The sequence below is a fragment of the Emydura macquarii genome, unplaced genomic scaffold, assembly GCF_026122565.2.
Source record: "Emydura macquarii macquarii isolate MOO-44397 ecotype Brisbane River unplaced genomic scaffold, CSIRO-AGI_Emac_v2 contig_1551, whole genome shotgun sequence".
NCBI classification, from domain to species: domain Eukaryota; kingdom Metazoa; phylum Chordata; order Testudines; family Chelidae; genus Emydura; species Emydura macquarii.
Window position 1 is genome coordinate 13,454,950 of NW_027131688.1, and position 25,695 is coordinate 13,480,644.

Here is a 25,695-nt window from a genome sequence, read left to right on the forward strand (position 1 = left end):
ACCTGGACTACAGAAATGTGTGACATCCTCCAACTCCTTCCTCAGTTAATTTTAACATGATGGGCTGGGTGGTGAGCCCCTCATGCACGTTGGTGAGTAGTTACTTATGTGAGTAGCACCTTTGAATCCATTAAGCTGAGTAAGCATTCGCCAGAGTAAGTCAGGGCTACACACAGCCTTTACCCTGTGTAAACATTCAACTCTTCTGTCTTAAAGTGAACACAAATGCAATTCTAACATTTTCCTAAATTCCTGCATTTTGCATATATGAAGCTGAATCCCTTTAGGGACCCACAGATTGGTTTGGGGGATTGTAGTGTTCTCTGTTCTGCTGTTGGTATTTTTGACAACACCATAGAATAAAGTAGAAAACTGAAACTGTGTGAAAAATCAACAAAATCAGTGCAGAATGTCTCACGGCAACATCTGTTAACTAGGCTCTATCTCTTCCCTCCTTTCCAACCCCAAATCTCCTGTTTTGGGAGAGTTTGGAGTGATGTCAGCTTTAAAAGGAATTTTAACTGTTTCTCAATGGTCTGCATAAGTACCATCTGGAATTAAAATATTATGTTTACGTGTTTCTATATTTTAGTTACTGAACAAATGGGAGTTTGCTGAATGAATTAACTGTGTTCCATTGAAAAGTCTATCATGAGAGCCATTATATATAGTAGCTTACAAAGTCCAGTGGAGAGAAATTAAAGTAACTTCCCTTTCTAATTAGGGCTTTCAGGAAATCATTGATTACAAAATCTAATACAGTTGCTCAGAGACATTTGTTTGATATTACTTCTGATGAGTGAAGTTTTTACCCAATAATTTCACCAGTGAGTCTGATTTCACCCCTCTAAAGAATTACAGCTATCAAAACATTAGTTCCATACTGTAGATCCCAGTAAAGAATTAAAATTACCATCAGGAAATGGTTAATGAATGGACAATATGTTGTTAATGTGATGGTCAATCCAGCTTTATAAGTGTAGGCTCCATGAAGGAGCCAGCAAAAAAAAATGGCACATTTTAAATATTCATTGTTACTTCTTTTCAACAGGGTCAGCATATTTCATTAGCGCCCATTCAAAAACTGGAGGAAGCACTGTATGAGTATCAGCCATTGAAAGTAGAGACCTATGGACCACCAGTCCCAGAGACTGAATTGCTGGGAAGGCTAGGGTAAGTACCACATTAGAACTTCAATTTCCATTTCATGGTATTGTATCTGGGAATGTTACTATCTTCATTTTGCCAGCAGCATACAGATTTTTTTTTTAAAGTATTTTAATGAAATATTAGACTTCCTGTCCAACCATCGTTTTGTTTGGGTGGATAAGCTAAAAATTTTTGGTCCTCTAGCCTTTATGGATCTATTGAGAGCTAAATTGGATAGCATTAGTGTTTTTTAAGGTTGTTGGCAGCCGTGGTGAAGTAGCTGTTCATTTTCAGTTGCACAGTATTAAAGAGTAAATAAATAAAAAAATCAAGGCTGAATTTATCCAGCAATAAGCCAGTAAAAATATCAAAGCTGGGCCTTTTGCCATGGAAAAGAGTAGATTTACTCCCTGACTGCCATCTACAGTTAAACAACATTTGGGAGAAATGAAGCCTAGAGGTTAACTTTGTCACAGTATAACGCAGAACTGGCCCAACAGTTTGACTGCACTGCAGTGTGCAGCCATGTTTGGAAGGGATCTTAGGAGCCTGGCATTCCAAGGTAATGGAGACGGAATAGCACAATAGTGGCATGCCTGCTCTTCGCTGAAGAGGTTAGCAGCTGAACACCTGCTAAACACATACACGACCAGCCAGATGGATGGTGTCACTGAGCTGGTTCTAGCCTTCTTCAAGGTCATGCACCCTTGTGACTTTAGAAAACATATTGCAGAGCAGTGAAAATGCAGGATGTCGGGGGAGAGAAACAAAATTTTTAAAAAATCTCAGAATGTGCACACACACAAGTGAGGCCCCAAAATACCAATGAGAGAATATATCTGGGAGGACCCTTTGAACTCAATGGAAAGATTGTGCTGTCATGTTTTCAGATGAGAAATTACACTTTTCATCCTAGGAGGGCATATTAAGTCTCAAAAACAAAAAAGTTTTAAAACACTGTCAGCCCTGATGGCAGCACCGAGTTTTAGATTGCTTATCCAAAACACCTTCAAGCATGTCTAGAATCAAGGTCCTGTTTTTACTCCCATGTATTCCTGATGCCTATCATTTCCATTATCTGATATCAAATTTATCAGAGCGTATGTTTGTCAGCTACCCCAACTTGGGTATAGCTGGAGCCAGCATTTGCCACATATTCAAAACACAGTTGTGGGGGGGCCCCTCTGCCGCATGGGGAGTGCTGAAGCTCTGTCAGCCCTGGGCCTTCATAGAAATGAAAGTGTTTGGGAAAAATAAGTCTCTGTGGAGAGGCCCCCTTTGGCATTGGCATTTCAGATATCCCCATATGCCACGAGTAACTAATCAATGAAGTCCAGGAATCTTTCTATAATACTTGTCTCCATAGTATCTAAGTGTGTGTGATGCTCGTTCCAGGAGGATCCAGCTTCTTGGAAAGCAACCCCCCCCCTCCCCCCAACTACTGCATGGCTCCAATTGAGTTGTTAATGTTGTGGGGGGCAGGGGTTGTATGCAATGGCCCCAGTCCTGCCAATACTTAGGCTCATGCTTAATTTCTCTCATCTAAGCAGACCCATAATTTTTCTCCTTTGTTGTGTCTCCACCCCCACCATCAATCTGGTATTCTCTGAGCACCGTACCCTCAGTTGCTGCCCTCCTTCTCTGGTCTCTGGAGGGAGGAGGAGAACTAGGATCTGGGAAAGAAGAGCAAACCTAGTCTTTTCTTCTGGATCCAACGTTGTGTTTGAAGGCAGAGATGCTGGAGGAGCAGCCTCAATGCAGTTCTTCCTCCCTTGCAGGCAGTGCTGGAGAAGCACAGTCAGCAAGACCCAGTTAGCAGAGATGCTCAGGAAGAGGTAGGGGTATTCTGGCTGTGTGGGGAAGGGGTGGTCTAATTTCTTCCTGCATGGGATGGCCTCTGGAATGCAATCCCACTTGGCTGCCAAATGCAGGTGATGAAAGAGTTTTGAGTGGGTGATTTGGCAGATGTCATCTGCCACATGTAGGGGAGCTGTGAGTTTGCCAACTGAGTCCAGAGGCCTTTTGTAATTTAAAAATAAATATACCCATCCTGCATGTGCCCTGCTGTTGCTCCTCAAATCCTAGTCCACTGGGTATTTCTAATACCTTACACCACGCAATACCCTACTCCAGGGGTTCTCAACCTTTTTTTAGAAACTAGCCCTACGGTCCCAAGGTTTCACCTGAAGTACCCCTTCATGTTTTCTCACCTGGCTTCAGTGGCATAGCCTGGGTCTCTGGCGCCCGGGGGCCAAGCCTGCATTTGGGCCCCCCAGGCCTCAGGCACTCCTCCCTCCCCCCACAGGGAGGGTGGGTCTGTACCTGTGAGGGGGAGAGAGAACATGCCGCTTATCCCCTAGATACTCTGAAGTACCCCTAGGGGTATGTGTACCCTGGTTGAAAACCTCTACCCTACTCCTTTATATATTTGGTTCTGTGTTCGCATGAACTCATGCTCATCTCTTGATGATAAATGCATAACAAATGTGTTTTGGTCCCCTGGCTGGCCTTAGAGGCAGCTGCAAACAGCTGGCTGCATGAGGCAGATTAATTGGGCATAATGGTGTTACTTGCTCCTATTAAAGATTTTTAGCTCCCTTTAGCTTGAACCCCATTACAAAGGTTAAATCTAAAAGAAAGACACAGATTCTCAGTTTCTCCATCTCTCTCGGTCTCTCCTTGTCCCCCTCTGAGGTGAATATTTTTCATGGTGTATGCAAATTAGTGAGGTTTCACTTTATCATTCAAATTTCTCAGTTTTATAACACTGTAGTTAGTCATAGGCTACAGCAAAATTTCTTGTGCCTATAGTAAAATTGCAGCTTGGAAACTGCAATTTATTGTTTGCTAGACAGTTCCCCCAAAACATGCAGACTTCAGTTTATCCAAACCTCAGGAGCCAAGATTTTTGCAAATACTCTGCCAAACTAGTGTGGAGTCTTTAAATTTACTTCTGGTAGCATCTTTTATTGATTTTGAGATATGGTTTATTACCTTCAGAGCTCTCAACAGGATGGGTCCTTCAAATATTCTCCTCTTAACCTAATGTTTTCCACAACACTCACATCAATTTTCAAAGCAAGGAAGGCTGCTCCTTTTGCAGTTTGCTGGAGTCTGCTCAGAACAAAAGGGGTGATTAGCAGGAAGGTTCATAACGAAGCACAAGAAAGAGGATTAATTCTCAAGAATTTACTTTAGGATTAGTGTTAGTTTTCTTTTTTCTAAAAAATGGTTGTTCATATTTAAATTGTCCTATACGAGTTGTTCACTAGGCTTCAGATAATTAAATTGTGGTGGGCGCTGATAAACTCCACAGTGTGTTCCATTTTTCAAACATCTTGGACAAGCCATATGGGGAAATCCAGCATTCAAACAGGTTTTAAAAATTTGTTTTCAAGCTCTTAATCCTGGTGATATTTGAAGAAGTGACATGATGCTGTTTGAGCTACTTTTAAATCCTTGTTAGTCTGTTTCTCAGTCAGGTGAGTTGCTGATAACTGCTTAACCTGAGTCTGCATTAATTTCCGACGCCAATAAAATAACTAAGAATTGATTGGAATGGGTAACAGGGCCTCTGAACTCCAAAAATTGTAACAGGTGATTTTTCACATCTGCTGTCTTGCAGTGAGGGGGGATACAGGTTTGTTTGAGCCTTTTGAAGTAGAAAACGTCACGTGTGGCTCTCCAAGTTGATCTGTTTTGGCCCATTGATTCTGAACACTGAGTTCATTCTGCTTCCTCTGAATCGAATATAAGTTTCTTAGCAAGCTCAGTCATCAGAGAGCTGGAAGATTGAGTAGTAGTAAGGAAGGCTGATTTGCAACATATACTTTGCAGTTGCTGTACCGTTATTTTTATAGGAATATACGGCTAGCAGGGCACACATACATTTCCAACAAGTTTCCTGTTCTAAGGCCTTATTCAAATCCCTTTGAAGTCAGTGGAAAGATTCCGATTGACTTCATGGAGTTTTTTAAATCTGTCGGATGATAAATGAGAATTGGCAGGTAGGAGGTGGAGTATTTATGCTTTGAGGGACATAACTGTATCTGGACACCTTTCTATGCAGTATATCCACCCTTCCTCCCCCATATAACCACTTTTACGCACTTTGCAATGAGCAGCTTTGAATAAAGACTTTTGTGAAGAAAACAGTTCACACACGCACTAAATTTTACATATTGGATATGCAATACAGTAACTAGTGCATTTCCTTCTTGAGGATTGGATGGGAACGGAAGGTATAACAATTCATAAACAATGTTAATTTTGAGCTGATTTAGGAGCTGGTTTATATTGTTTTAACACGCTACTTGAAATCCTGCAGGTTTTGTTATAAGGTTTTGAAATGCTGGGGGTTTATACAGGGGAGGTAGATTAACACTGGTTTTCCAACTGAATGGAAATCCAAGGAGACACAAGGAGATCCAAGGAACACAGCCTGTAGTAAGTCTGAAGTCTTACTGTGCAAGAAATAGACTTTTTGGCAAAAATATCACATGAACATACTATAGGGTGTCATTTGAAATATGGTGCTTTGCATGGAGCTCTTCTGTCACGGTCATTAGAAATTGAATATATTAATAGTGGACTGCTTATGAAACAGAGGTTTGCTTCTTGCCTGCCCACCTGTGGGTAGAGTGTGGGTTCTGTAACTGTAAAAGGTCTCGGGAGAGTTATAAAAGCAAAGAAGATGGAAAATGTATAAAGAACCAAGAAGGGAAGCCTGCGTACATCATGTAGTGACTTATATTTAAAATTGGCTGCACTTGTATATGTACCACTAAATTAACCTCAAAAGCTAGTCATGACAGCAGAATGTCCATAGTAATTGTTTTTGTTGGCGTTTGGCTTCAGAATTAACTCATCGATCTAATATGAACCTCTGTGCTTGGAATAGTAGTCTGGTAATGTTGTTTTTTTACCTTTTTTAATGCAATCATGGAAAAAATATGTTTCTGCTCGAAGCAGTTGTCAAACAAGCTTCTTTCATCGACAATCAGACACAGGGCAGCTGAATAAGGCTGTTTAGTCTAGAGTAAATACTCAAGAGATTACAAGGTCACTGTAGGAAATGTAATTATACCATTTATTCCAGAATAGTCTTTTGTAGTATGCGTTTGCAGAATAGTAAATCATGATGTTTATTAAGTGTGTGTGTGTATTTATGTATAAATAAAAATTCAGCACCTACCTTTAAGAGCAGAGGAGTGTTGAGTAAACTGCACTAAGGAATTAAAATGGTAAAGAGCAATAAATATTGAGCTTATTTCAGAAAGCCACAATCCACATTTTAGCTTTACCACTGGAATCACTGAGGGGCAAATCTTGCTCTTGTCTCTGCAGGTGTGCATGCTTCCCCTTCAGCAGTGCAGTTGTTCTGTGCAGGGCACGGGGGTGAAATGTCTGTTCCGGGGTTGTGTGTCGCCTGTGTGATAGTGTCTTGCTCTGAGGGGCTAACTGCATATTAGCATTAAAAAGGTGTGGGGTCCTACATACTGAGCTCTCACATCTCTCTGTCTCCCTCCAAAACCAAAGTTCTCCCTGCACCCTCCATTTTGAAATACCTGAGGGATATTTACCTATGGTAGTTCATGCTCACTATTGGGGACCGGGTAGGGAGCCCCACTCCTTGATTATCTGGTCAGAAGTTCTTGCCTTTGTGAGACCTGTGCATGCAATTTTAAAGCTTCCATGACTTTCTACCTTTTTGTGGAATTTTGGGGGATGCCTGCTACCTTTTCCATCTCTACTCCCTCTCTCTCTTTCTCTTTCCGCTTTGCCTTGCCGCCCTTAATTCTTTCTCTCTTTGGTCTCCCCCCAGTGCAGCATGCCTCTGCATTGGGAATTGTACAGCTGGTACCAAGATGGTGGATAGGGCAAATTCTTGATTGCGTTCCATATGGAATAGCATTCTTTCCTGTCCCCCCAGCTACTCACCCTGGAACTGGAGAGCCCAAATGTCTTCAGATGCTCCTTGTCCAGCTTCCGTTGTTGTTGTTTCTGGCACACAGCCACAAATAATGCTATTCAAGCCCAGTAGTATCAGCATTACAGTGGCACCAGGGTCATAAGAAGAGTGAGGAACTGAGTTAGTCTGATAACGGACCGTCAGAGCATGGAAAGGTACAGCCTAGCGGCATACCAGGTACCCCAGGAGAACTACCTCCTCTTGTTCAGAACCTTGGAGCTCCCCTGCCTGGAGTATAACATACAGTATCAGTACCAGTGAAAACTCAGTTTCAGTTTCTCCGTTGCAAAGCTATTTATTCAAAAGCATCATAGACAGCAAAAGGCTATACAATGCCTCCTCTTAATAAGCCTCAATTCCCCAAGCGTAAACCCTCAGTAACTATGCTAGCCCTACACAGTATCCTGATTGGCAAACAAAGCAGGTATAGCTACCAGTTTTAGGTGGAGACTGTTTTTTTCTTATTTTTCTTCTTTTAAGTACTTGGTTTGCTTAATGGACCTTCACAGTAGGGTGTTGGCTACTCTGAGACCCTCTGGTTACCAAGTCTCTCTTCAGATGTTAATTGGGGTGCATGTGGTATGTGATATTTTCCAGTACTTGTGACTTTTTTTAAATAAAAGGTATATGTCCCCAAAATATGCTCTGCTAGCACTTATTTAGCATATCATGATTAATTTCCTAATTTGGGGGGTGGGCTCCAGGGATCCGTTGACATATACATTTGTCAAACAGTCACCTGTGCACCTGATGTTGTGCTGTTCTACAGGGTCAGTTGACCCAAGTCAGTCAGTTCCAGATTCACCATTACACACACCTCCATACCACTAGTCTATAATATTAGTGCGCGCGCGCGCGCGCACACACACACACAGAGCTCCTAGTTAAATATTCATGGCTTATGTCAGTGCCAAGTCCAAGTATGGTATTCTCTGTGATTTTCCATACAATGTGTCTAGTGCTAAGAGGCCCTGCTCCCAGAATCCTCTAGCACTCAGATTTACCAAGCTTTACCAGATTTATGTCAATCACAGTGACATTGTAATTCAGTACTATCCCAGCAGCTTTACTTGGCCATTTCAGTCATATCCAGTGCTAAAGAATTCATTCAAAAGCTGAAAGAAAAGGGAATGAATTACCCAGTTCTTACCTCTCCAAGTCATGCAAGAAATCTAGGAAGTTGCAAAAATACAGCAAAGAGGTCCAAGAAATAGAGAAGAGGTATGTCATCTTCAGATTGTGAAACATCACTCCTGGAAGAAGGGAAAGTATGGGATCCAGATTCAGAAACACTGGAGGTGAATGGACAGGAAAGACTTGGCCACACCCTTTTCCCTATGAAACAAAGATCTGATGAATCTCCACAACTCTGAATCAGGAGAAACCTCTAAACAACCATATATTTACTTTCTTTTGAGCAGAAACCCAACAAAGCATTTTGGCTGTTATTAATGCAGCTGTAGAGAAAGTGATCACATCAGAATAGGAGCAGCCAGCGAAATGAACGCACCTTAATAGAGAAGTAATGAGTTCTTTAAAATTGCAAAAGTAATGCCACTTCTTGGCCTGGATTCCAGAAATAGATGCAGTAGTGGGAGAGGCCCTAGAATAGCCTTCCAAATGGGAATTGTTCCCAAAGTACCAAATGGACCAAGAGATTGAAGTGGCTTTGCTGGCCCAGCCTTGAGCAGCATGCTTCCTGAACTAGTCTCTTCCTAGAAAGAATCTCACTTGGAGTCTTAAATAACAGCCTGTAAAGCCTAATTATCCCGATGTGCAGAAAAAATAGCAAATATGGTAGGTGTCCAGCTTGGCTTAACAAAGAAGACTTTGGTGAACTTAAACACAAAAAAGAAGCTTACAAAAACTGGAAGCTTGGTCAGATGGCTAGGGAGGAGTATAAAAATGCTGCTCGAACATGCAGGAATGAAATCAGGAAGGGCAAAGCACAATTGGAGTTGCAGCTAGCAAGGGACGTGAAGGGGAACAAGAAGGGTTTCTAAAGGTATGTTGCCAACAAGAGGAATATTAGGGAAAGTGTGGGCCCCTTACAGAATGGGGGAGGCAACCTAGTGACAGAGGATGTGGAGAAAGCTGAGGTACTCAATGCCTTTTTTGCCTCTGTCTTCACAGACAAGGTCAGCTCCCAGACTACTGCACTGGGCGGCATAGAATGGGAAGGAGGTGAACATCCCACAGTGCCGAAGGAACAGGTCCAAGACTATTTAGAAAGATTGGACATACACAAGTCCATGGGGCCGGATGCAATGCACCCGAGGGTGCTGAGGGAATTGGCTGATGTGATTTCAGAGCCATTGGCTATTATCTTTGAAAGCTCGTGGCAATTGGGGGAGGTCCCTGATGACTGGAAAAAAACAAATATAGTGCCCATCTTTAAGAAAGGGAGGAAAGAGGATCCGGGGAACTACAGACTGGTCAGCCTCACCTCAATCCCTGGAAAAATCATGGAGCAGGTCCTCAAGGAATCCATTTTAAGGCACTTGGAAGAGAGGAAAGTGATCAGGAACTGTCAACATGGATTCACCAAGGGAAAGTCATGCCTGACCAATCTGATTGCTTTCTATGAAGAGGTGACTGGCTCTGTGGATGTGGGGAAAGCGGCGTATGTAATATACCTTGCCTTTGACAAAGCTTTTGATACGATCTCCCACAATATTCTTATCAGCAAGTTAAAGAAATATGGGTTGGATGAAGAGACTATGAGATGGATAGAAAGCTGACTAGAGCATAGGGCTCAACGAGTAGTGATCAATGGCTCTATGTCTAGTTGGCAGCTAGTAACAAGCGGAGTGCTCCAGGGGCTGGTGCTGGGGCCGGTTTTGTTCAACATCTTCATTAATGATCTGGAAGATGGGGTAGATTGCACCCTTAGCAAGTTTGCGGATGACACTAAGCTGGGGGGAGTGGTAGATACCCTGGAAGGTAGGGATAGGATACAGAAGGACCTAAACAAACTGGAGGACTAGGCCAAAAGAAATCTGATGAGGTTCAGCAAAGACAAGTGCAAGGTCCTGCACATTGGACGGAAGAATCCCACGCACAGTTACAGACTGGGGACCGATGAGCTAGGCAGCAGTTCTGCAGAAAAGGACCTGGGGGTTACAGTGGATAAGAAGCTGGATGTGAGTCAGCAGTGTGCCCTGGTTGCCAGGAAGGCTAATAGCATATTGGGCTGCATTAGGAGGGGCATTGCCAGCAGATTGCGGGAAGTGATTATTCCCCTCTATTCGGCATTGGTGAGGCCGCATTTGGAGTATTGTGTCCAGTTTTGGGCCCCCCACTACAAAAAGGATGTGGAGAAGTTGGAGAGAGTCCAGCGGAGGGCAACAAAAATGATTAGGGGGCTGGAGCACAAGACTTAGGAGGAGAGGCTGAGGGAACTAGGCTTATTTAGTCTGCAGAAGAGAAGAATGAGGGGGGATTTGATAGCAGCCTTTAACTACCTGAAAGGGGGTTCCAGGGAGGATGGAGCTAGGCTGTTCTCAGTGGTGGCAGATGACAGAACAAGGAGCACGGTCTCAAATTGCAGTGGGGGAGGTCTAGGTTGGACATTAGGAAAAAGTTTTTCACTTGGAGGGTGGTGAAGCACTGGAATGGGTTACCTAGGGAGGTGGTGGAATCTCCATCTTTAGAGGTTTTTAAGCTGCGGCTTGACAAAACCCTCACTGAGATTATTTAGCTGAGGTTAGTCTTGCTTTGAGCAGGGGGTTGGACTAGATGACCTCCTGAGGTCCCTTCCAACTCTGATTCTATGATTTATAGTCGCTTTGATCACATTGTCATTCTTACTAACACCTTTATTGATGGTAGATGATATTCCTTGCAGAGATCATCTGAGTCAGGAATGTTTCAAAGCTGGGAGCAGTCTGCAGTATCCAAATGCTGCGTCTTCCAAGCAGCAAAGGTATGGTGCTTAGAAGTGAGCAATTCATACCAAAGAAGGATGCCATTTACCTTAGATCCCAGGACAGCTGTACTCTCATCATTCTGCCCTCACCCAAAGCATGAAAAGAGGAAAAAATATTGTAGTAATTTAGGCCTTTACCCTGCAAATACATATGTGCAAGAATTCCTTTGGTCTCAGTATGTGTAAAAAGTACTCAGTCCTGCAAACTTGCAGTGACCTATGGGCTTAGATTGCTGGCTAAGGAGGTCAAAGACTGTGTTGTTCATATGTCCGTGAAGCTCATGTATAGGGCTGTATAAATAACAATAAAAGTGATCCTATTTATGAAGTCAGTGGAAATGTTTCTGAGGATGAGGCTCTTAGTACATTCTTAATAAAAAGTAAAAATAGATTGTGGGGGAGGAGCCTTTGGAAAGGTAGGGGCTGGAAGTGGCCGGAAGACTGTTGAGCCATTTTGGTGACTAAGCATGTGTGTGGTGGTAGTGGTGGTTTTTTTTAAAAAGAGGAGGAAAAATTAAGATCTTTCAGAAACTTGAATTTGTCCAAGGAATGGCAACATAATTCTTAGCTTGTATGCCTTTGCTTTAAATGTTGAATTTCCAGCTTATCTAAATGGAGAGGGAACAAGCCTAAAGGAGTGAGTTGTTTTGCTAGCATTATGTATTGTAGGTACCTTCTTTATTAATCATAAAAGTTTAATTAAAAAAAAAACAAACCCTGATCATGAGAGATGAAAGTCCACATGCTTAATTCATGGTATTTCATGCATCAGTATTTGCAGGATCAGGGCATAATAAACATCTGTCCAATTTAATGGTAGCTCATAAGGATTGGTCTCAAGGGCTTGTAGTACTAAACATACAGACCACTATGGGAGCAGTTAGGCGCTCATAACTTTGGAAAAAGAGGTCACTTACTTAGTTCCTGATCCTGCATGTGTGCTTCCCTTTATGCACTGTGACTTTGACTTTGGAACTACTCACATAAAGTGAAGTAGACTCCTAAGCCTTTGTAGGGCTGGGTGCTTACCTACCTATATATAAACTTGGTAAGTAAAATTTAGGCTTCTAATTTTAAAACCAAGGCAATAATATTTTTAAAGATACTTTATGTAGACCCATAGTGAAAATTTCTTCTCGCAAAAAGTATTGAGATGTTGGTTTTCCTGGCTTCAGAGTCAAAATACTCCAGTCAGGCCGTGTTTCTAATAATAAAATAATGATGTGAACATACTCCTACTTCACAGATTAGCTATTGCCCTGGCTTGAAGGTAATGCTGCCATGATTTTGTTTCTTTACCTAACTGGTTTTAAATGTAAAAACATAAATCCTATGCAGTGGGAGTGGAAAAGGGGGATGGTTTTCATTTGGCATAATTTCCTGTGAGACATAGTTCTAAATAAGGCCCATATTTACACAAGACAATACAGTTTTACATAGTAGTCGTATATCCAGTGCATTTTAAAATTGTTTAGCCATCCCTGGGTATTTAATACCATCACAATAAATGTGTTTAATAAAGGTAGGTGAAGTTTGAAATAATTTTTGAATAATTTTACAGTAGAAACACCAGTTAAATCAAGCCCCTTGCAGTAATAAATGTCAGAAAAACAATTAATTATACTTGCTTGCAACTGCAAAATCAATTGTGTAACTGTTCTTTTAAAACTGACTTTTACATTACTAAAGCCTAAACACTATGCTTCTGTAACTTGTCAGAATCAGGTTTTGGTTAATAGATATTTTCTGTGATGTAATGGCAACTTTTGGCAGTGAGTCAGAATATAATGGACTGTGATTAATGTTTTAATAAGTACTTTTCTTCTACTTATGATGCAGTGGTGAAATGGTTTCCTGCTCAGATTGATAGGAGAACAGCAGGTGTGCATACATATTTTTTCTTAAAGAAAAAATATATATGATCTTTTAAGCAGAATTTCTTTAATTCAAACATTGTTAGGTTTGTTTGTCTTTTTTTCAGTCCTACCAATTACTGATGTCTGTAATTTGAAAGTGTAAGCTACCATGGAAACCTTTCCATTACCTAAACAAATTGCTTTGCAAAAGAGGAAGTTGATTAGTTTAAAAAATAATTCTGATTTATTGATATTTTCTTCAGTAAAAGATTTATTTAAAAATAGCTTGATAGGAATTCAAATGAGTGTGAACAAAGTGTGATGCTGAGGAAACATTACAGATTAGATTTATTATTAGTTGATGTAATATATTTTCTACATGCTTGAGTTATTTTCATACTGAAAGTAGTGCTGTTTTTCTACATTTGAAATGTTTCCACAAAAAAATAACTAACTTATTTTTTCAGTAACATTTATTTTATTCCCCATCAATCTGGAGTTGCCACTGGGAAAGCATTTTCTAGAGGGCCAATCAGCTGTAGGAAAAAATATCTTCATTGGAACTAAGCAGCAAAGCTCTCGCTCTGTCCAAGACAGGAGCATAGCCTGTGGCTCTAGTATGCTGCTTCTGTGAGCTTGTTCGCCAGCTGCCCTTTCTCTAAATAACTGGAGAATTTGGGCATAGGGAAAGTTGGTGGGATTAGTAGTTTACCTACTTTCTCTTTTGTCTTTTTTTCCCCTCTATTCTCAAAGGTGGCTGTATACACAATGCACATCCACCTGAGTATGATGATGATGATTACCTAAGATTTATATTATGGTAATGCCTAGAGGCCAGGTTGGGGCCCCTTTGTGCTAGGCTCTGTACAGATATTTAGAAAATGACCCCCTCTGCCTTCAGGTGTTTACAGGGTGAATGTGGCTCAGTCGTGCCTGCCCACACGCCTTGCAAGCCCTCCGTTGTAGTTCAGCCTAGATGATCAAAAGGTTGGCTCAAGGCACGTTAAGATTTCTTACTCCAAAATGGTAAGCAAGCCTAACTGGAAAGGTGGAAACATATAACCTATAGAGCTGTGCAGAAAACTACGTGTGGAATGGCTGAGAGAGTGCTCTCCCTGTGCCAAAGCAGCCGATCTCCCCTTCTCTCAAGAGTCCCTTAGACACCTTTTGATCTGGAGTTTTCTCCAAGAGACTTAGGGTTTGTCATACCAGGCCCTTTCTCTCTGCAGTCAGGAACCTCAGAAACGCCTCCATTCCCAGATCCCTCAGCCTGGCCTTACTTTTGTACAGACACTGTATCAGCACAGTCATCCTGTGTAACTTGTGACTTTCACTAAGAGGTCCATATACCCTAGTCTGTAGCAACTATGCCCCCATTTAACACCTGCTCTACACAGAAAAGGCTGTTCATGCAATATCTCTATTCCCTGCTGCTTCTTCCAGCTACATCACCTCCAGAGAAGATTTCAGAAGATGGACCCCACCTTTATCTCTTGACTCTCTCTTCCAGGAGATACAAAGACACAGGAAAATACAGGAATAAACCCAAATAAAAGCCACCCCTTTTCTAACAGCAGGGAGGGGGAACCCCCTCTTCCCTGAACTGAGAATGCACATTTACGCTCTGATGGATTGGGCAGACTATTTGACTCTGATTACCTTGATTCAATTAACTTTAAGTCTCCCAGGAGTGAGAGAGAGAGAGAGAGAGGATCTGAATTCCGAGGTGATCTCAAAATAAGAAAACACATGGGGGATCCTATTCCAGTGTCACTTCAGTGCACAGTTAATTTGGAATGAAAGGTCCCACAAATGTGGGGTTTATTACTAGATAGTCCCTTAAGCGGTAAAATGTAAAAGCCCCGTAAGTTTTTCTTAGCCCCTTGGGTAGCTGCCTCCTTTTCTTCTCACCAAAAGAAACAGTGCCAGCAGGGGGCAATGGCATCTTGAGATTCAGTGAATAAAATACTGGAGTACGTTTTTAAGAGACTGTCATGGATTTGCAGCAGTTGGTTCAGTCTTTCTCCAACCCCAAGGTGTCTGTTGGACATCTCCTTGGCCTTTTGATTTCTTGGTTGAAAACAGTTCCTTGGGCCATCATCTATATGAGATGTTTATAAATCTTCCTAATCCTTACCTGGGATCATCAAGTTGGAACTATGTACTTTGCCTCTATCCTACCGCCACCATATTGGCACAAGTCATCCAGCCCGTAAAACAGTGGCTGCCTGAAAGAATATGCCGTTAGGGAACACTGTAACTGTTCCTATCCAGGTAACAGATATCAGCTGGAAGAGATGAGCACTCAGATAAAGGAACCTTGTCCTGCCAAAGTTCCAGAGGGGTAGTCATGTTAGTCTGTATACAGCAAAAACAACAAGAGTCCTGTAGCACTTTAAAGACTAACAAATTTAATTTCTGCAGGCATAAGCTTTCGTGGGCTGTAACCCACTTTGTCAGATGTCAAAGTCGCTGGTCCAAAGTGGGAACTTGAAAAAACATGAACTGGATAAAATTTTGAATGATGAGTAGCAGGCCTGGGAGATGACAGCTGTGTTAGTGCAATGCAGCAGCTTCGCTCACCCCCAACTTTCATAGCTTTATTCAGACCATTCTTACAGCCTCCCAGTTAACATATGCCAAGCTCCCTTCCTTTCCTTCTTCAAAGGAGCTCTAGGAATTCCACCTGTTGCATAAAGTGACCAAACCCTCTTCCAAAGGATTTTGATTGCACTCCCTTAGGGCGAGATTTAAAAAACAAACAAACAAACAAACAAAAACCCACCCCACCATTGGCCTAACTCTGCTTCCACAGATGTCAATGGAAGTTTTAACGTAGATTTGATAGGAGCAGAGAGAAGCCAGTGCTGAGTGCTTTCAAAAATCCCACCCACCAACTAAATTCTTGGGGTTAGACTGTTTTCTGTTCGTTGGAATTCATCCATTGTGCAGCGATGCATATACTTTTAGCACTCGTAATATAGAGTTGGTGAGGAGCATGCAACTCGATACAGAGATAATTCACACACTAGGTGGAGAAAAAGATTATGATTGCTGCAGCTACCGATGTCATAGGGAGTCTTAGTGAGTGTGTCAGCTGGTGGAGACTGCAGGCTATTCGGCTACTGGACTAGTACTTCAGCCAAGTTGTTACAGATTGGGGCTTTATCAGGTGCTGTTGCCTGCTGGTTGACTTGTCTGTGTTTCACAACACAAGCCAGTGTTGCAAAATATTCTTGAGCTATCTGATAAGATCAGCTGCCTTTGTGTACATGTGTACAATACCTGGTATTACAGGAACTCTGCTGTATACTTAAGAGCAGAATGTGGCCCCCAAAAGAAAATAGGTTTTTACTTCATGGTAGGAAACTTATCTCCTTAGATAACTACTCTTGAGCCGTGGTAGCAAATTCTTTGAGACTCAAGTACACATATATAGGGCCATGTCATAGGATGTACAAACCCCACAGCAGGCAAGAAGGGGTAAAAAGCAGCTTTGGAATGAGGTAGCCTCCTCCTCCTCTTCCCCCCCGCCCCCCGCACCTGCAAGGTATGCCCATCTTGGAGGAGGAGCCTAAAAAGGGGGACATCCAGCTCAGAAGGGCCCAGCCCAAACCTCTCCCCACTAGCGCCCAAGAAGGAACATTGCAGAGAACACAGCTGGTACACGCTTCCTGTAAAAACTGCACTATAGCCCTGAGGACACTGAGCCAGGCTCAGCTTTTCAGGGATCTCCTATAAGGAGAGAGGCCAGGACACATTTTGGACTATTCTTGTTCTGCCTTTCCTTTGTAACTGTGTTCCTTTGGGGGCTGGGGGAGAAGGTGTAGAGGCAGGCTTCCATAGGAAGAAGCCCAGGGACAGAGAAGGAGCTTGGAAGACGCAGACTGTAGCCATGTGCTACTGGGACTTTGGCTGGAACCCAGGGTGGAGGGAGGGACTGGGTTTCCCTATAAGGCCTGGGGAAGGCTCCAGGCAAGAGTCATAAGGTCTAGTGGGCCTGGGTGTGCTGTTGGAGCCCTGAAACAAGTCTGCTGGACTGTTACCAGACAGGACTCTGACATATGCTGAAAGGAGTGAGACTTGACCATAATCTGGGCAGAGGACCAAGTCACAAGAGAAAGGGGGCCAGCAACAGACCCAAACAGTGGGTGGAGCAAGGCTAGGGTGAGGAAAACCCTAGTAACGCCACACCCAGCCACAAGGCAGCGCATAGACTGGGGAGTCGCTTTGTGACAGGCCAGATTGTGCCAGTCTTGCTTTCACTGAGTAGGCCCTTACGTCTTAAGTACTTCCATTCATTTCAGTTGGACTGTTTGTGGTGCAAAGGACTACTCTGTCAGTGAGGGCGGCCTGGTCTGGCCCATAAATACTAAAGGAACTCGGCTGTGTTTTTGCTCCTTTCTCAAAGAGTCCAGCAGCCCCAGTAAGAAGGATGGCCCAATGGCTAGTGCGGTTGCCTGGGACTCAGGAGACCCAGGTTCAATTCCCTGCTCCATCACAGTCTTCCTGGGTAACCTAGGATAAGTCACTTAGGCCATGTCTACACTGCAGACCTCTGCTGGCATAGCTGTGTTGTTTGGGGGGTGAACATAATAACAGCCAGAGGGGGGCCAGACCAATGGTCCGTCTAGCCCAGTATCCTGTCTTCCAACAGTGGCCAAGTGCCAGATATGAATCGTTGACCAACAGAGCTGTGCTGGCAAAAGCCTCTAGTGTAGACGCAGCCATAGTGGCACTTTCACTGATATAGCTCATTTCACTTGGGAGCATGTGGAATGGGCTATACTGGTAGAAGTGGAACTTTGCTAATACAAGCTAAGTCCACACTGGAAGTGCTTTGCTGGTATAGTATACTGCGAAAGCACTCCTAGTGTAAGGGCAAATCTACACTACAAAATTAAGTTGACCTAAGTTATGTCGACGTACAGCCATCACAGTAATTAAACCGCTTTTGCGTGTCCACACTACGCTGCTTGTGTTGGCAGTGCACTTCCTCGTTAGGAGCACTTGCACTGATCTAATAGTCAGTGTGGAGCATGGTAGGATGGCTTCTGAAAGGCAGCAGCTGATGTAAACAACGCAGCAACTACACCAACACTGCGTCGACCTAACTATATCGACTTAAGTGCTTAGGCTCTCTCAGACGTGGAGTTGAGTCTGTGTAGTGGGTGAGTGCGTTGGTGGGAGATGCACTTTAGTGTAGACACTTCTTTAGACAGGGCCTTCGCCTTTCTTTGCTTCAGTTCCCCATCTTTTAAATGGGGATTATAGTAATCCCTCCCTGTTGTGAGGGTAAACGCACCAAAAATGTGTGAGGCATTCAGATACTATGGTAATGGGGACTGTATAAGTACCTAAGATGAATGGATGGAAGTTTCAACCGAGGCTTGTCCTGTAGTCCGTAGGACAGAGCTTACTGTATTTGGGGCCCTCACCGACAGATGATGGTCATCTACAAAGTCCACAATCTTGTTGATTCGTGATTTTATATTTTGTTTTTATTCAGCATTTTTTGCCCTTTCTGAGGGATCCAGCAGCTGAAACAGCATAACCTTGCCACACAGCTGTTACAGCTGGGTCTTGTGTTTGAAATGGCAACACCACTAAATGGTTGCAACCTGTTTTTAAAATCGTGTTTCAGCTGCCAGATTGCTTAGGAAAGCAAAAACAATATGTAAAGCAAGAAATACAAATAAAGGAGTGTGTGTAAAGCACATCCAACAGCCTAAAAACCCCACAACTCTGATCAAGAAATTGGTCTAAATTTAGCAACTTTTTTTTAAATACAGAAAAAGGACATCTAAATAAACACACTTTCATCCCTCATCCCCACACTTTAGTTCCACCTTCTGTTAGTGAGGTGCTTCCATGGATTTTACTTTTCCTCTGCCAAATAGGCCAGATGTTACTACTTTTCTGGGAACAGAGGGGGAGACTCCCAAAGGCAAATCCTTCTTCATCTCCATGACTATTGCAGGTCATGTAATGGTTGCTCCCTCTGCTGCTCCCCAAATGCTTGGGCTGGGCAGTAGAGGGAGGATTTGGCTTTTCATGGAGTTGTGTTGAAAGCAGCCCAGCTCTAATTATTTTGCAAAATAGAACAAATATAATTCCCACTGGGATTGTTTTATTGATGAACATCACTGTGGAGGGTAATAAGTCATTGCCACTGCTGCTGATTCATAATTAAATATGGAAGTAGACTAAAAATGCACCAAATGCTGTGCAAAGTATGGAATAAATCCCCGTTCCTGCCCTGGAGATGTTACATTCTAACACAGACAAGACTTGACCCAGAAAAATGGATCAGGTGAATGAGTAGATAAGGCATAAATGTTTCCAAAGAACTCAAATGATTTAAGAATTTAAATCCTATTGGCTTTCAATGAGACTTAGGCCCCTATGTGTCTGTCACTTTTGAAGATGGGACTTAGGCTCCTAAATCACTTAAGTACTTTTGAAAGTTTTACTCTAACATAAGGATCCTTGGAAGAAGTGAATTTGCAGAAGGAGAGAGACAGCACTTTTTTTGTTCAGAAGATTATCCAACGCCTGGGAGACTGCATGAAAAGATCTCAAATGGAGTATGGGCACAGAAAGGAGGGGCTAAGGAAGCAGTTTGGAGGGGTGATTGCAGACCAGTGGTGGTGGATTGGGCATGGAAAGGCACTGACACATGTGAGGACTTTCATGAATTCTGCTGGGGTCCAGACACTGAAGCACGAGGACATTGCCTATGACTGCCCTGAACTCATGCATCCATATGGAATACAACCCTCAGCTGTAGGAGCTGACATTTGTACTTGAATGTACTATCTTGGGTTAAGAGCTGGTTGCAAGATTTATTGGTAGGCCAATGCCAGCTAAGCTCTCTCGTCGTCTCTGGGGGTGCCCATCAGTAGCCGGGAGGTGTGGCCTTCCTCTGAGATTGAAGCAGAGGGAGAGCCAAATCCCCCTGAGGGTTGGAACCCAGGAAGGCAACACCTAACTGGAAGCAGGTAGGCGGGTCTAGGCCTTTAAAACTTAGGCCTGCTCGCTCAGTCAGGGGCCAGCGGCCGAGGGAGAAGGACACCTCTCCCCTGGTGCTTGAGCCTACGGCCGTGCCCAACTTCTACCCAGAGGAGAAGTTGCCGGATCTACCCACGGCATGGGGCCCTGAGGATCTGGAGGAGCTGCCTGAACCGGACGAGCAGAGGGAGACCCCCGGATCCTACGACCCGGAGGAAGGCCTGCTGGAGCTGCCTACTGCCTTGGGAGCCTGAGGACTTGGAGGAGCTACCCAAACTACCAACCTCTGGTGAGGCAGAAGGGACCCACAGATCCTGGGACCTAGAGGAACTGCCCTCTGCAGAGGACCCCGCACAATTTCCGGACCTGCCGCTGGTTGACGGTGAGGGACTCATGAGACTCCCGCACGTCGTCTATCCCAGCTACCTAGAGGGAGGTGACTGGCCCCAGGTACTCTAGGGAGTGGGTGGGAGGAAGAAGCCCAGGGAAGATGACTACAGTCCGGCTGAGCTGACACTCGCAGTGAGTCAGCGCGTTTTGGTCAGAGCCCCGCTGACCCAGTGACGGGGCAACCTGTCACTGACGGGGCCCTGGGCTGGGATGCAGTGGAGATGGGTGGGCCTGCGTCCCCCTTCCGACCCTGACCTGGGGTGAACGCCCATTGAGGGCCAGAGCCTGTCCCTTGTTGCGTGTCACGCCCTGCCACTGGGCCAGATGTGGACTAGCAATTTGCCCTGCTAGGGGCTAGAGACTGCTGCCCCTCTGCCCTGCCCTTCCTAAGGGCCAGAGTCTTGAACCATTCCCCCGCCCTCTGGGGCTAAAGACTGCTGACTCGTCCTGTCCAGGGCTCGAGGCTGTGTTTGCCAGTCTGCCCTCCAGAAGGGCTAGGCTATAGACTGCCTTCTCACCCTACTGAGGGGTTTCCCACTGCCGGCCCATCCCTGGCTGAGGGCCGGGCCATAAACTGCAGGCATGCCTCGTGGGGGCAAGAGACTGTTACCCCAAAGGAGCGGCCTGAACCAAGGCTCGCCCTACTAAGGGCCGGAGGCGGCCCCTGTAATTCGGACTCCCTGAAGGGCATAGGCGCCAGGAGGTGTGGCCTCCCTCTGAGACTGACACAGAGGGAGAGCCACCAGCGCCGCCCCCAACCAGGGGATCTTCTACACCGTCCTTCCAGCAAAGGTTAGAATTATTGGTTAAGTGAAGACTAGCTGAGGTAGGGCAGGGTCTCTGCCATAGCACACGGTTGTGCAATTTCAGAAAGGTCGCCATGGGGACAGGTACCTACCATGTTGGGCAGAGCCGTCTCTACGGTAGGGCGAATCAGGGCGACTGCCCCGGACCCTGCACTTGGGGTGGCGGGGGGCGCGGGCGGGTGGTGTGCTTGTTCCCTGGTCCCACAAGCCCACGTGTTCCAGGAGGCAGCCACCCACGTCCCGCCCAGTCCCAGCTCGGGGGTGGGTGGCAGCCGCCCGTGCCCTGGGCTTGAAGTTGGGTGGCAGCCGCCTGTGGCTTGCTCGCATCTCAGGGTCCCAGTCCAGTGGCAGCCTCCCACGCCCAAGCTTGGAGCTGGACGGCAGCCTCCTCCGCCCTGGGTCCCGCACCCCCCTAGGGACAGCCCTGATGTTGGGTAATTTTACACACACACACACACACACACACACACACACACACACACACACACACACACACACACACACACACACACACACACAGCTCACTCACTACCTAGTGTTCATTAAATGTATAAATAACAGTGGCGCAATGGCACTTACACTAAATGCTATAATGGCTACATCATCTTTAAGGACAAGGATGAGACCATGAAACATATTTTAATTTGTGACCCGAGACAGGATCTGAACTTGGCTCTCCAGGGATATTTGTAGAAAGGAGAGAGAATTGTAAATGCTTTTTCATCTTCTGAGACAAAAATTACTGTCTTCAGAAAACCACAATTGGAGTAGACTCTCCACTGTAATCTCCAAATCTTGAAAAAATGGGAATTCGAAGAATCTATTAATTATTTCAACCCTAACCCTAAGAGAAGGCTGTGGTTTCTGTCTTGCACAATATTTTATAATGCTGATGATACTCCTGGGCATAATCTTCTTAGGTTCGAGCTCTCTGCATTTTGATGATTCAAGCTCACAATTTCAACTAGAAGAGTTAATTCTCTCAACATATTTTTGGTTATGGATACATTGTCAGTCTTGCTGGTGGGCATGTTTGTGACAGGCGCCTTGAAATTTTTGCTGTGTGTGTAAATTGGATATTACAAACATGACCATTAACTTATCATGAAACTTAGATTTCTAAATCACTTAGGCACTTTTGAAAATTTTACCCAGACCCAATATTGCAAATCTTATTCCACGCAAGCTTTTAAGGATCTATACATTTGAGCATCAAATCCTTCAAGGTTAGACTATCACTTCTCTAGATTGCCCTTTCCTTTATATTCTCCTTGTCCTCCTTCGTTAACAATGAAAAATAATCTTATAAAAGTATTGTAGGAAGTCATATTATTAATCAACTCTTGTTATTTTCTGTGACTGTTAATATGCATTAGCAAATTTACTCCTGGGGGATTGCTGTGCCAAAAAATAAAAAATTCTGTGCACAATATTTTAATATTCTGCAAAATGCTGCATATTTTATTTGTCAAAATAATACAATATAATCATGCCAGTTTCAATTATTTTGGTAATTTATTTCAAAATACCTGTCAGCAAGTATGTACTACAGATGACAAAAAAGATTGAGGAAATGTTTTTGACAATAGATTTCTAGGCCTATTAATACAGACCCTTGAGTAATTCATTTAACCTACAATACAGAAACATATTTTCTGCATCCCTCAGAAGCAGTGCAAAGCCTTGAGGGAGTCAGGGGTAACGGAGGAGCTGAGGGAGAAGGAAGGAGCCTGGGAGTGAACATGGAGGATTGTTGGGTGTGGGTGGGAGAATTAGGGAACAGTTTTTTGGGGGGTGGGGGGATTATTAGAAAGTTGGGGAGCATCCCCCAAGCAGATCTCGGCCATCCTCTAACTTCTCTCATTCAGTCAGACACATCTACCTTGTCCCCAGGTATCCCTGCACCCCCACTCTCATTCAGCCCCTGGCTTAATTTTGTCACTCCACTAGCTCTTAGGTCCCCGTCCAAGTCTGTCTCCCCCACTAACCCTTCTGAACCCCAGTTTGTTACCCCCCAGCTGCCCCATATATCCCGCTCTGCTTCCATCTCCCCCATATCCCATGTCTCCTTACCTAGTCCCATGGGCAGAGTGCTATGAGAAGGCAGCCTCTGCTCCCTCCCTCTCTGTGGCTGGCTGCTCTGGCCCAGAGCCAGCTGCCTTCTCTTCTGGTGCTACAGCAGCCCCTGGTGGGTGAAAGATGTAACTGTAGCGCTTCCCCTGCAGAATGTATTGTGTGGAGGAAAAAAAACGGGGGGGGGGCATGAAATCTGCACATGCACAGTGGCGCAGAATTCACCCCGGAGTACAAATTTATGCCTGACAGTAGTCGGTGAGTGGAAGCTAGTGGAGATAAAAGAATAGATATGTGCAAATATAAATATTTTATAGATTCATAATTAAGGCCAGAAGGGATCATTATGATCTAGCATGACTTCCTGCATAGCACAGGTTCTAGAACCTCACCCAGTAATTCCTGCATCAGGCCCATAACTTTCATAACACCATTAGCAATTATCTTCGAGAATTCATGGATGACAAGTTAGGCCCCAGAGGACTGGAGAAGGGCAATCATAGTACCTATCTTTAAAAAGGGGAACAAACAGGACCAAGGGTATTTTAGACCAGTCAGTCTAACTTGAGTACCTGGAAGGATACTGGAACGTAGATTCCTTACTAGGGTTATAAGAAACAGTGAGCATGGATTTGTCAAGAACAAATATGCCAAACCAACCTAATTTCCTTCTTTGACAAGGTAACTGGCCTAGTGGATGGCGAGAAGCAGGAAACGTGACATATCTTGATTTTTAGTAAGCTTTTTGACATAGTCCCACAATATATTCTTATAAACAAACTAGGGAAATGCGGTCTAGATGAAATTACAATAAAGTGGGTGGACACTGTTTGAAAGACCATACTCAGGGTAGTTATCAGTGGTTCTCTATCAAACTGGAAGGGCGTATCTAATTGGGTCCTGCAGAGATCAGTCCTATGTCTGGTACTATTCAGTTGTTTCATTAATGATTTGGGATAATGGAGTGGAAAGTATACTTATAAAATTGGCAAATGACACCACACTGAGACGGTTGCAGCATTTGGAGGACAGGATTAGAATTCAAAACAACCTTGACAAATTAGAGAATTGGTCTGAAATCAACAAGATGAAATTCAGTAAAGACAGGTGCGAAGTACTTCACTTAGGAAGGAAGAATCAAATGCCCAACTGTACAATGGGGAAGAACTGGCTAGGTGGTAGTACTGCTGAAAGGATCTGGGGATTCTAGTGGGTCGCAAATTGAATGAGAGTCAACAATGAGATGCAGTTGTGAAAAAGGCTAATATTCTGGGATATATTAATAGAAATGTTGTATGTAAGACATGGGAGATAATTTTCCTGTTCTATTCATCATTGGTGAGGTCTCAGCTGGAATATTGTGTCCAATTCTGGGTGCCAGGCTTTAGGAAATATGTGGACAAATTGGAGAGAATCCAGAGGACAGCAGCAAAATGTATAAAAGGTTTTGAAAACCTGACCTCCGAGGGAAGTTAAAAACATAACAAAACTGGGCATGTTTATTCTTGAGAAAAGAATGCTGAGGCAGCACCTGATAAGTCTTCAAATGTGTTAAGGGCTCTTATAAAGAGGAGTGAGAGCAATTGTTCTCCATGTTCACTGAAGGAAGAACAAGTAGTAATGTGCTTAATCAGCAGCAATGGAGATTTAGATTAGATATTAGGAAATATTTTTATGATTGTGATTCTATTGGAGCTAGAGCATATTTAGAAAAATATATCCCACCTTGATTTAAAGCTTTCAGGTGATGGAGTATCCACCACATCCCTAGGCAGGTTGTTCCAATGTGCACTGTTACAAAATTGTCCTTTATTTTTAATCTGAATTTGTCTAGCTTCAGTTTCCAATCATTGGATCTTGTTTCTTCTTCTGCTAGATTAAAAACTTCATCTGCTATCAGAAATCTATTTCCCCGTGTTGGTATTTGTAGACTGTGACGAAGTCACCTCTTCACATTCTCTTGGATAAACTAAATGGATTGAGCTTCTTATGTCTGTCCCTATAAGGCAGATTTTCAAGTCATCAAATCATTCTTGTAGCTCTTTTCTGAATCCTTTCCAATTTTTCAATGCTGTTTACAGATGGAATACCATCTTTCTACTCTTAGTTGATATTCCTCTGCTTATACATCCAAGAACTGTGTTAGTCCTTTTAGCTACAGCATCACACTGGAAGCTCATGTTCAGTTGGTTATCAGCAATTTCTCCTAGGGTTCTTTTCAGTGTCACTGCATTTCAGGATACAGTCCTCTATGTTGTGTGACCCACATTCTTTGTTCCTAGATGTATGACCTTGCAGTTGGCTGTATTAAAATACATATCGTTCAAACAAGCCCACCTTACCGACTGTTCAAGATCTGTTCATCATTACCCCTCCACTGACTTTTGTGTCATCTGCAAATTGTACCAGCAATGATTTTCTTTTAGATCGTTGAAAAAAGTTATTGGTTAGAACTGGGACGATAACAGATCCTGCAACTTCACTGGAAACACCCCATTGAATGATAATTTC

At 43.7% G+C, this 25,695-nt stretch overlaps 1 protein-coding gene and 1 long non-coding RNA gene across 2 annotated transcripts in view; one reads left to right on the plus strand and one right to left on the minus strand.

The window, feature by feature from the left end:
* MNAT1 (MNAT1 component of CDK activating kinase) overlaps nt 1-25,695 on the plus strand; it is a 183,825-nt gene that overhangs the window by 106,425 nt on the left and 51,705 nt on the right. Inside the window, exon 7 of the mRNA XM_067554908.1 lies at nt 1,052-1,173. Coding sequence (XP_067411009.1) covers nt 1,052-1,173 — 122 coding nt within the window. The remainder of the gene's footprint in view (nt 1-1,051; nt 1,174-25,695) is intronic.
* Nucleotides 1-25,695, minus strand: part of LOC137157563 (uncharacterized) — a 41,466-nt gene that overhangs the window by 1,581 nt on the left and 14,190 nt on the right. The window contains exons 2-3 of the long non-coding RNA XR_010921143.1: nt 4,144-4,263; nt 3,360-3,471 (exon numbers count right to left, since the gene is read on the minus strand). This is a non-coding gene — a long non-coding RNA (uncharacterized lncRNA). The remainder of the gene's footprint in view (nt 1-3,359; nt 3,472-4,143; nt 4,264-25,695) is intronic.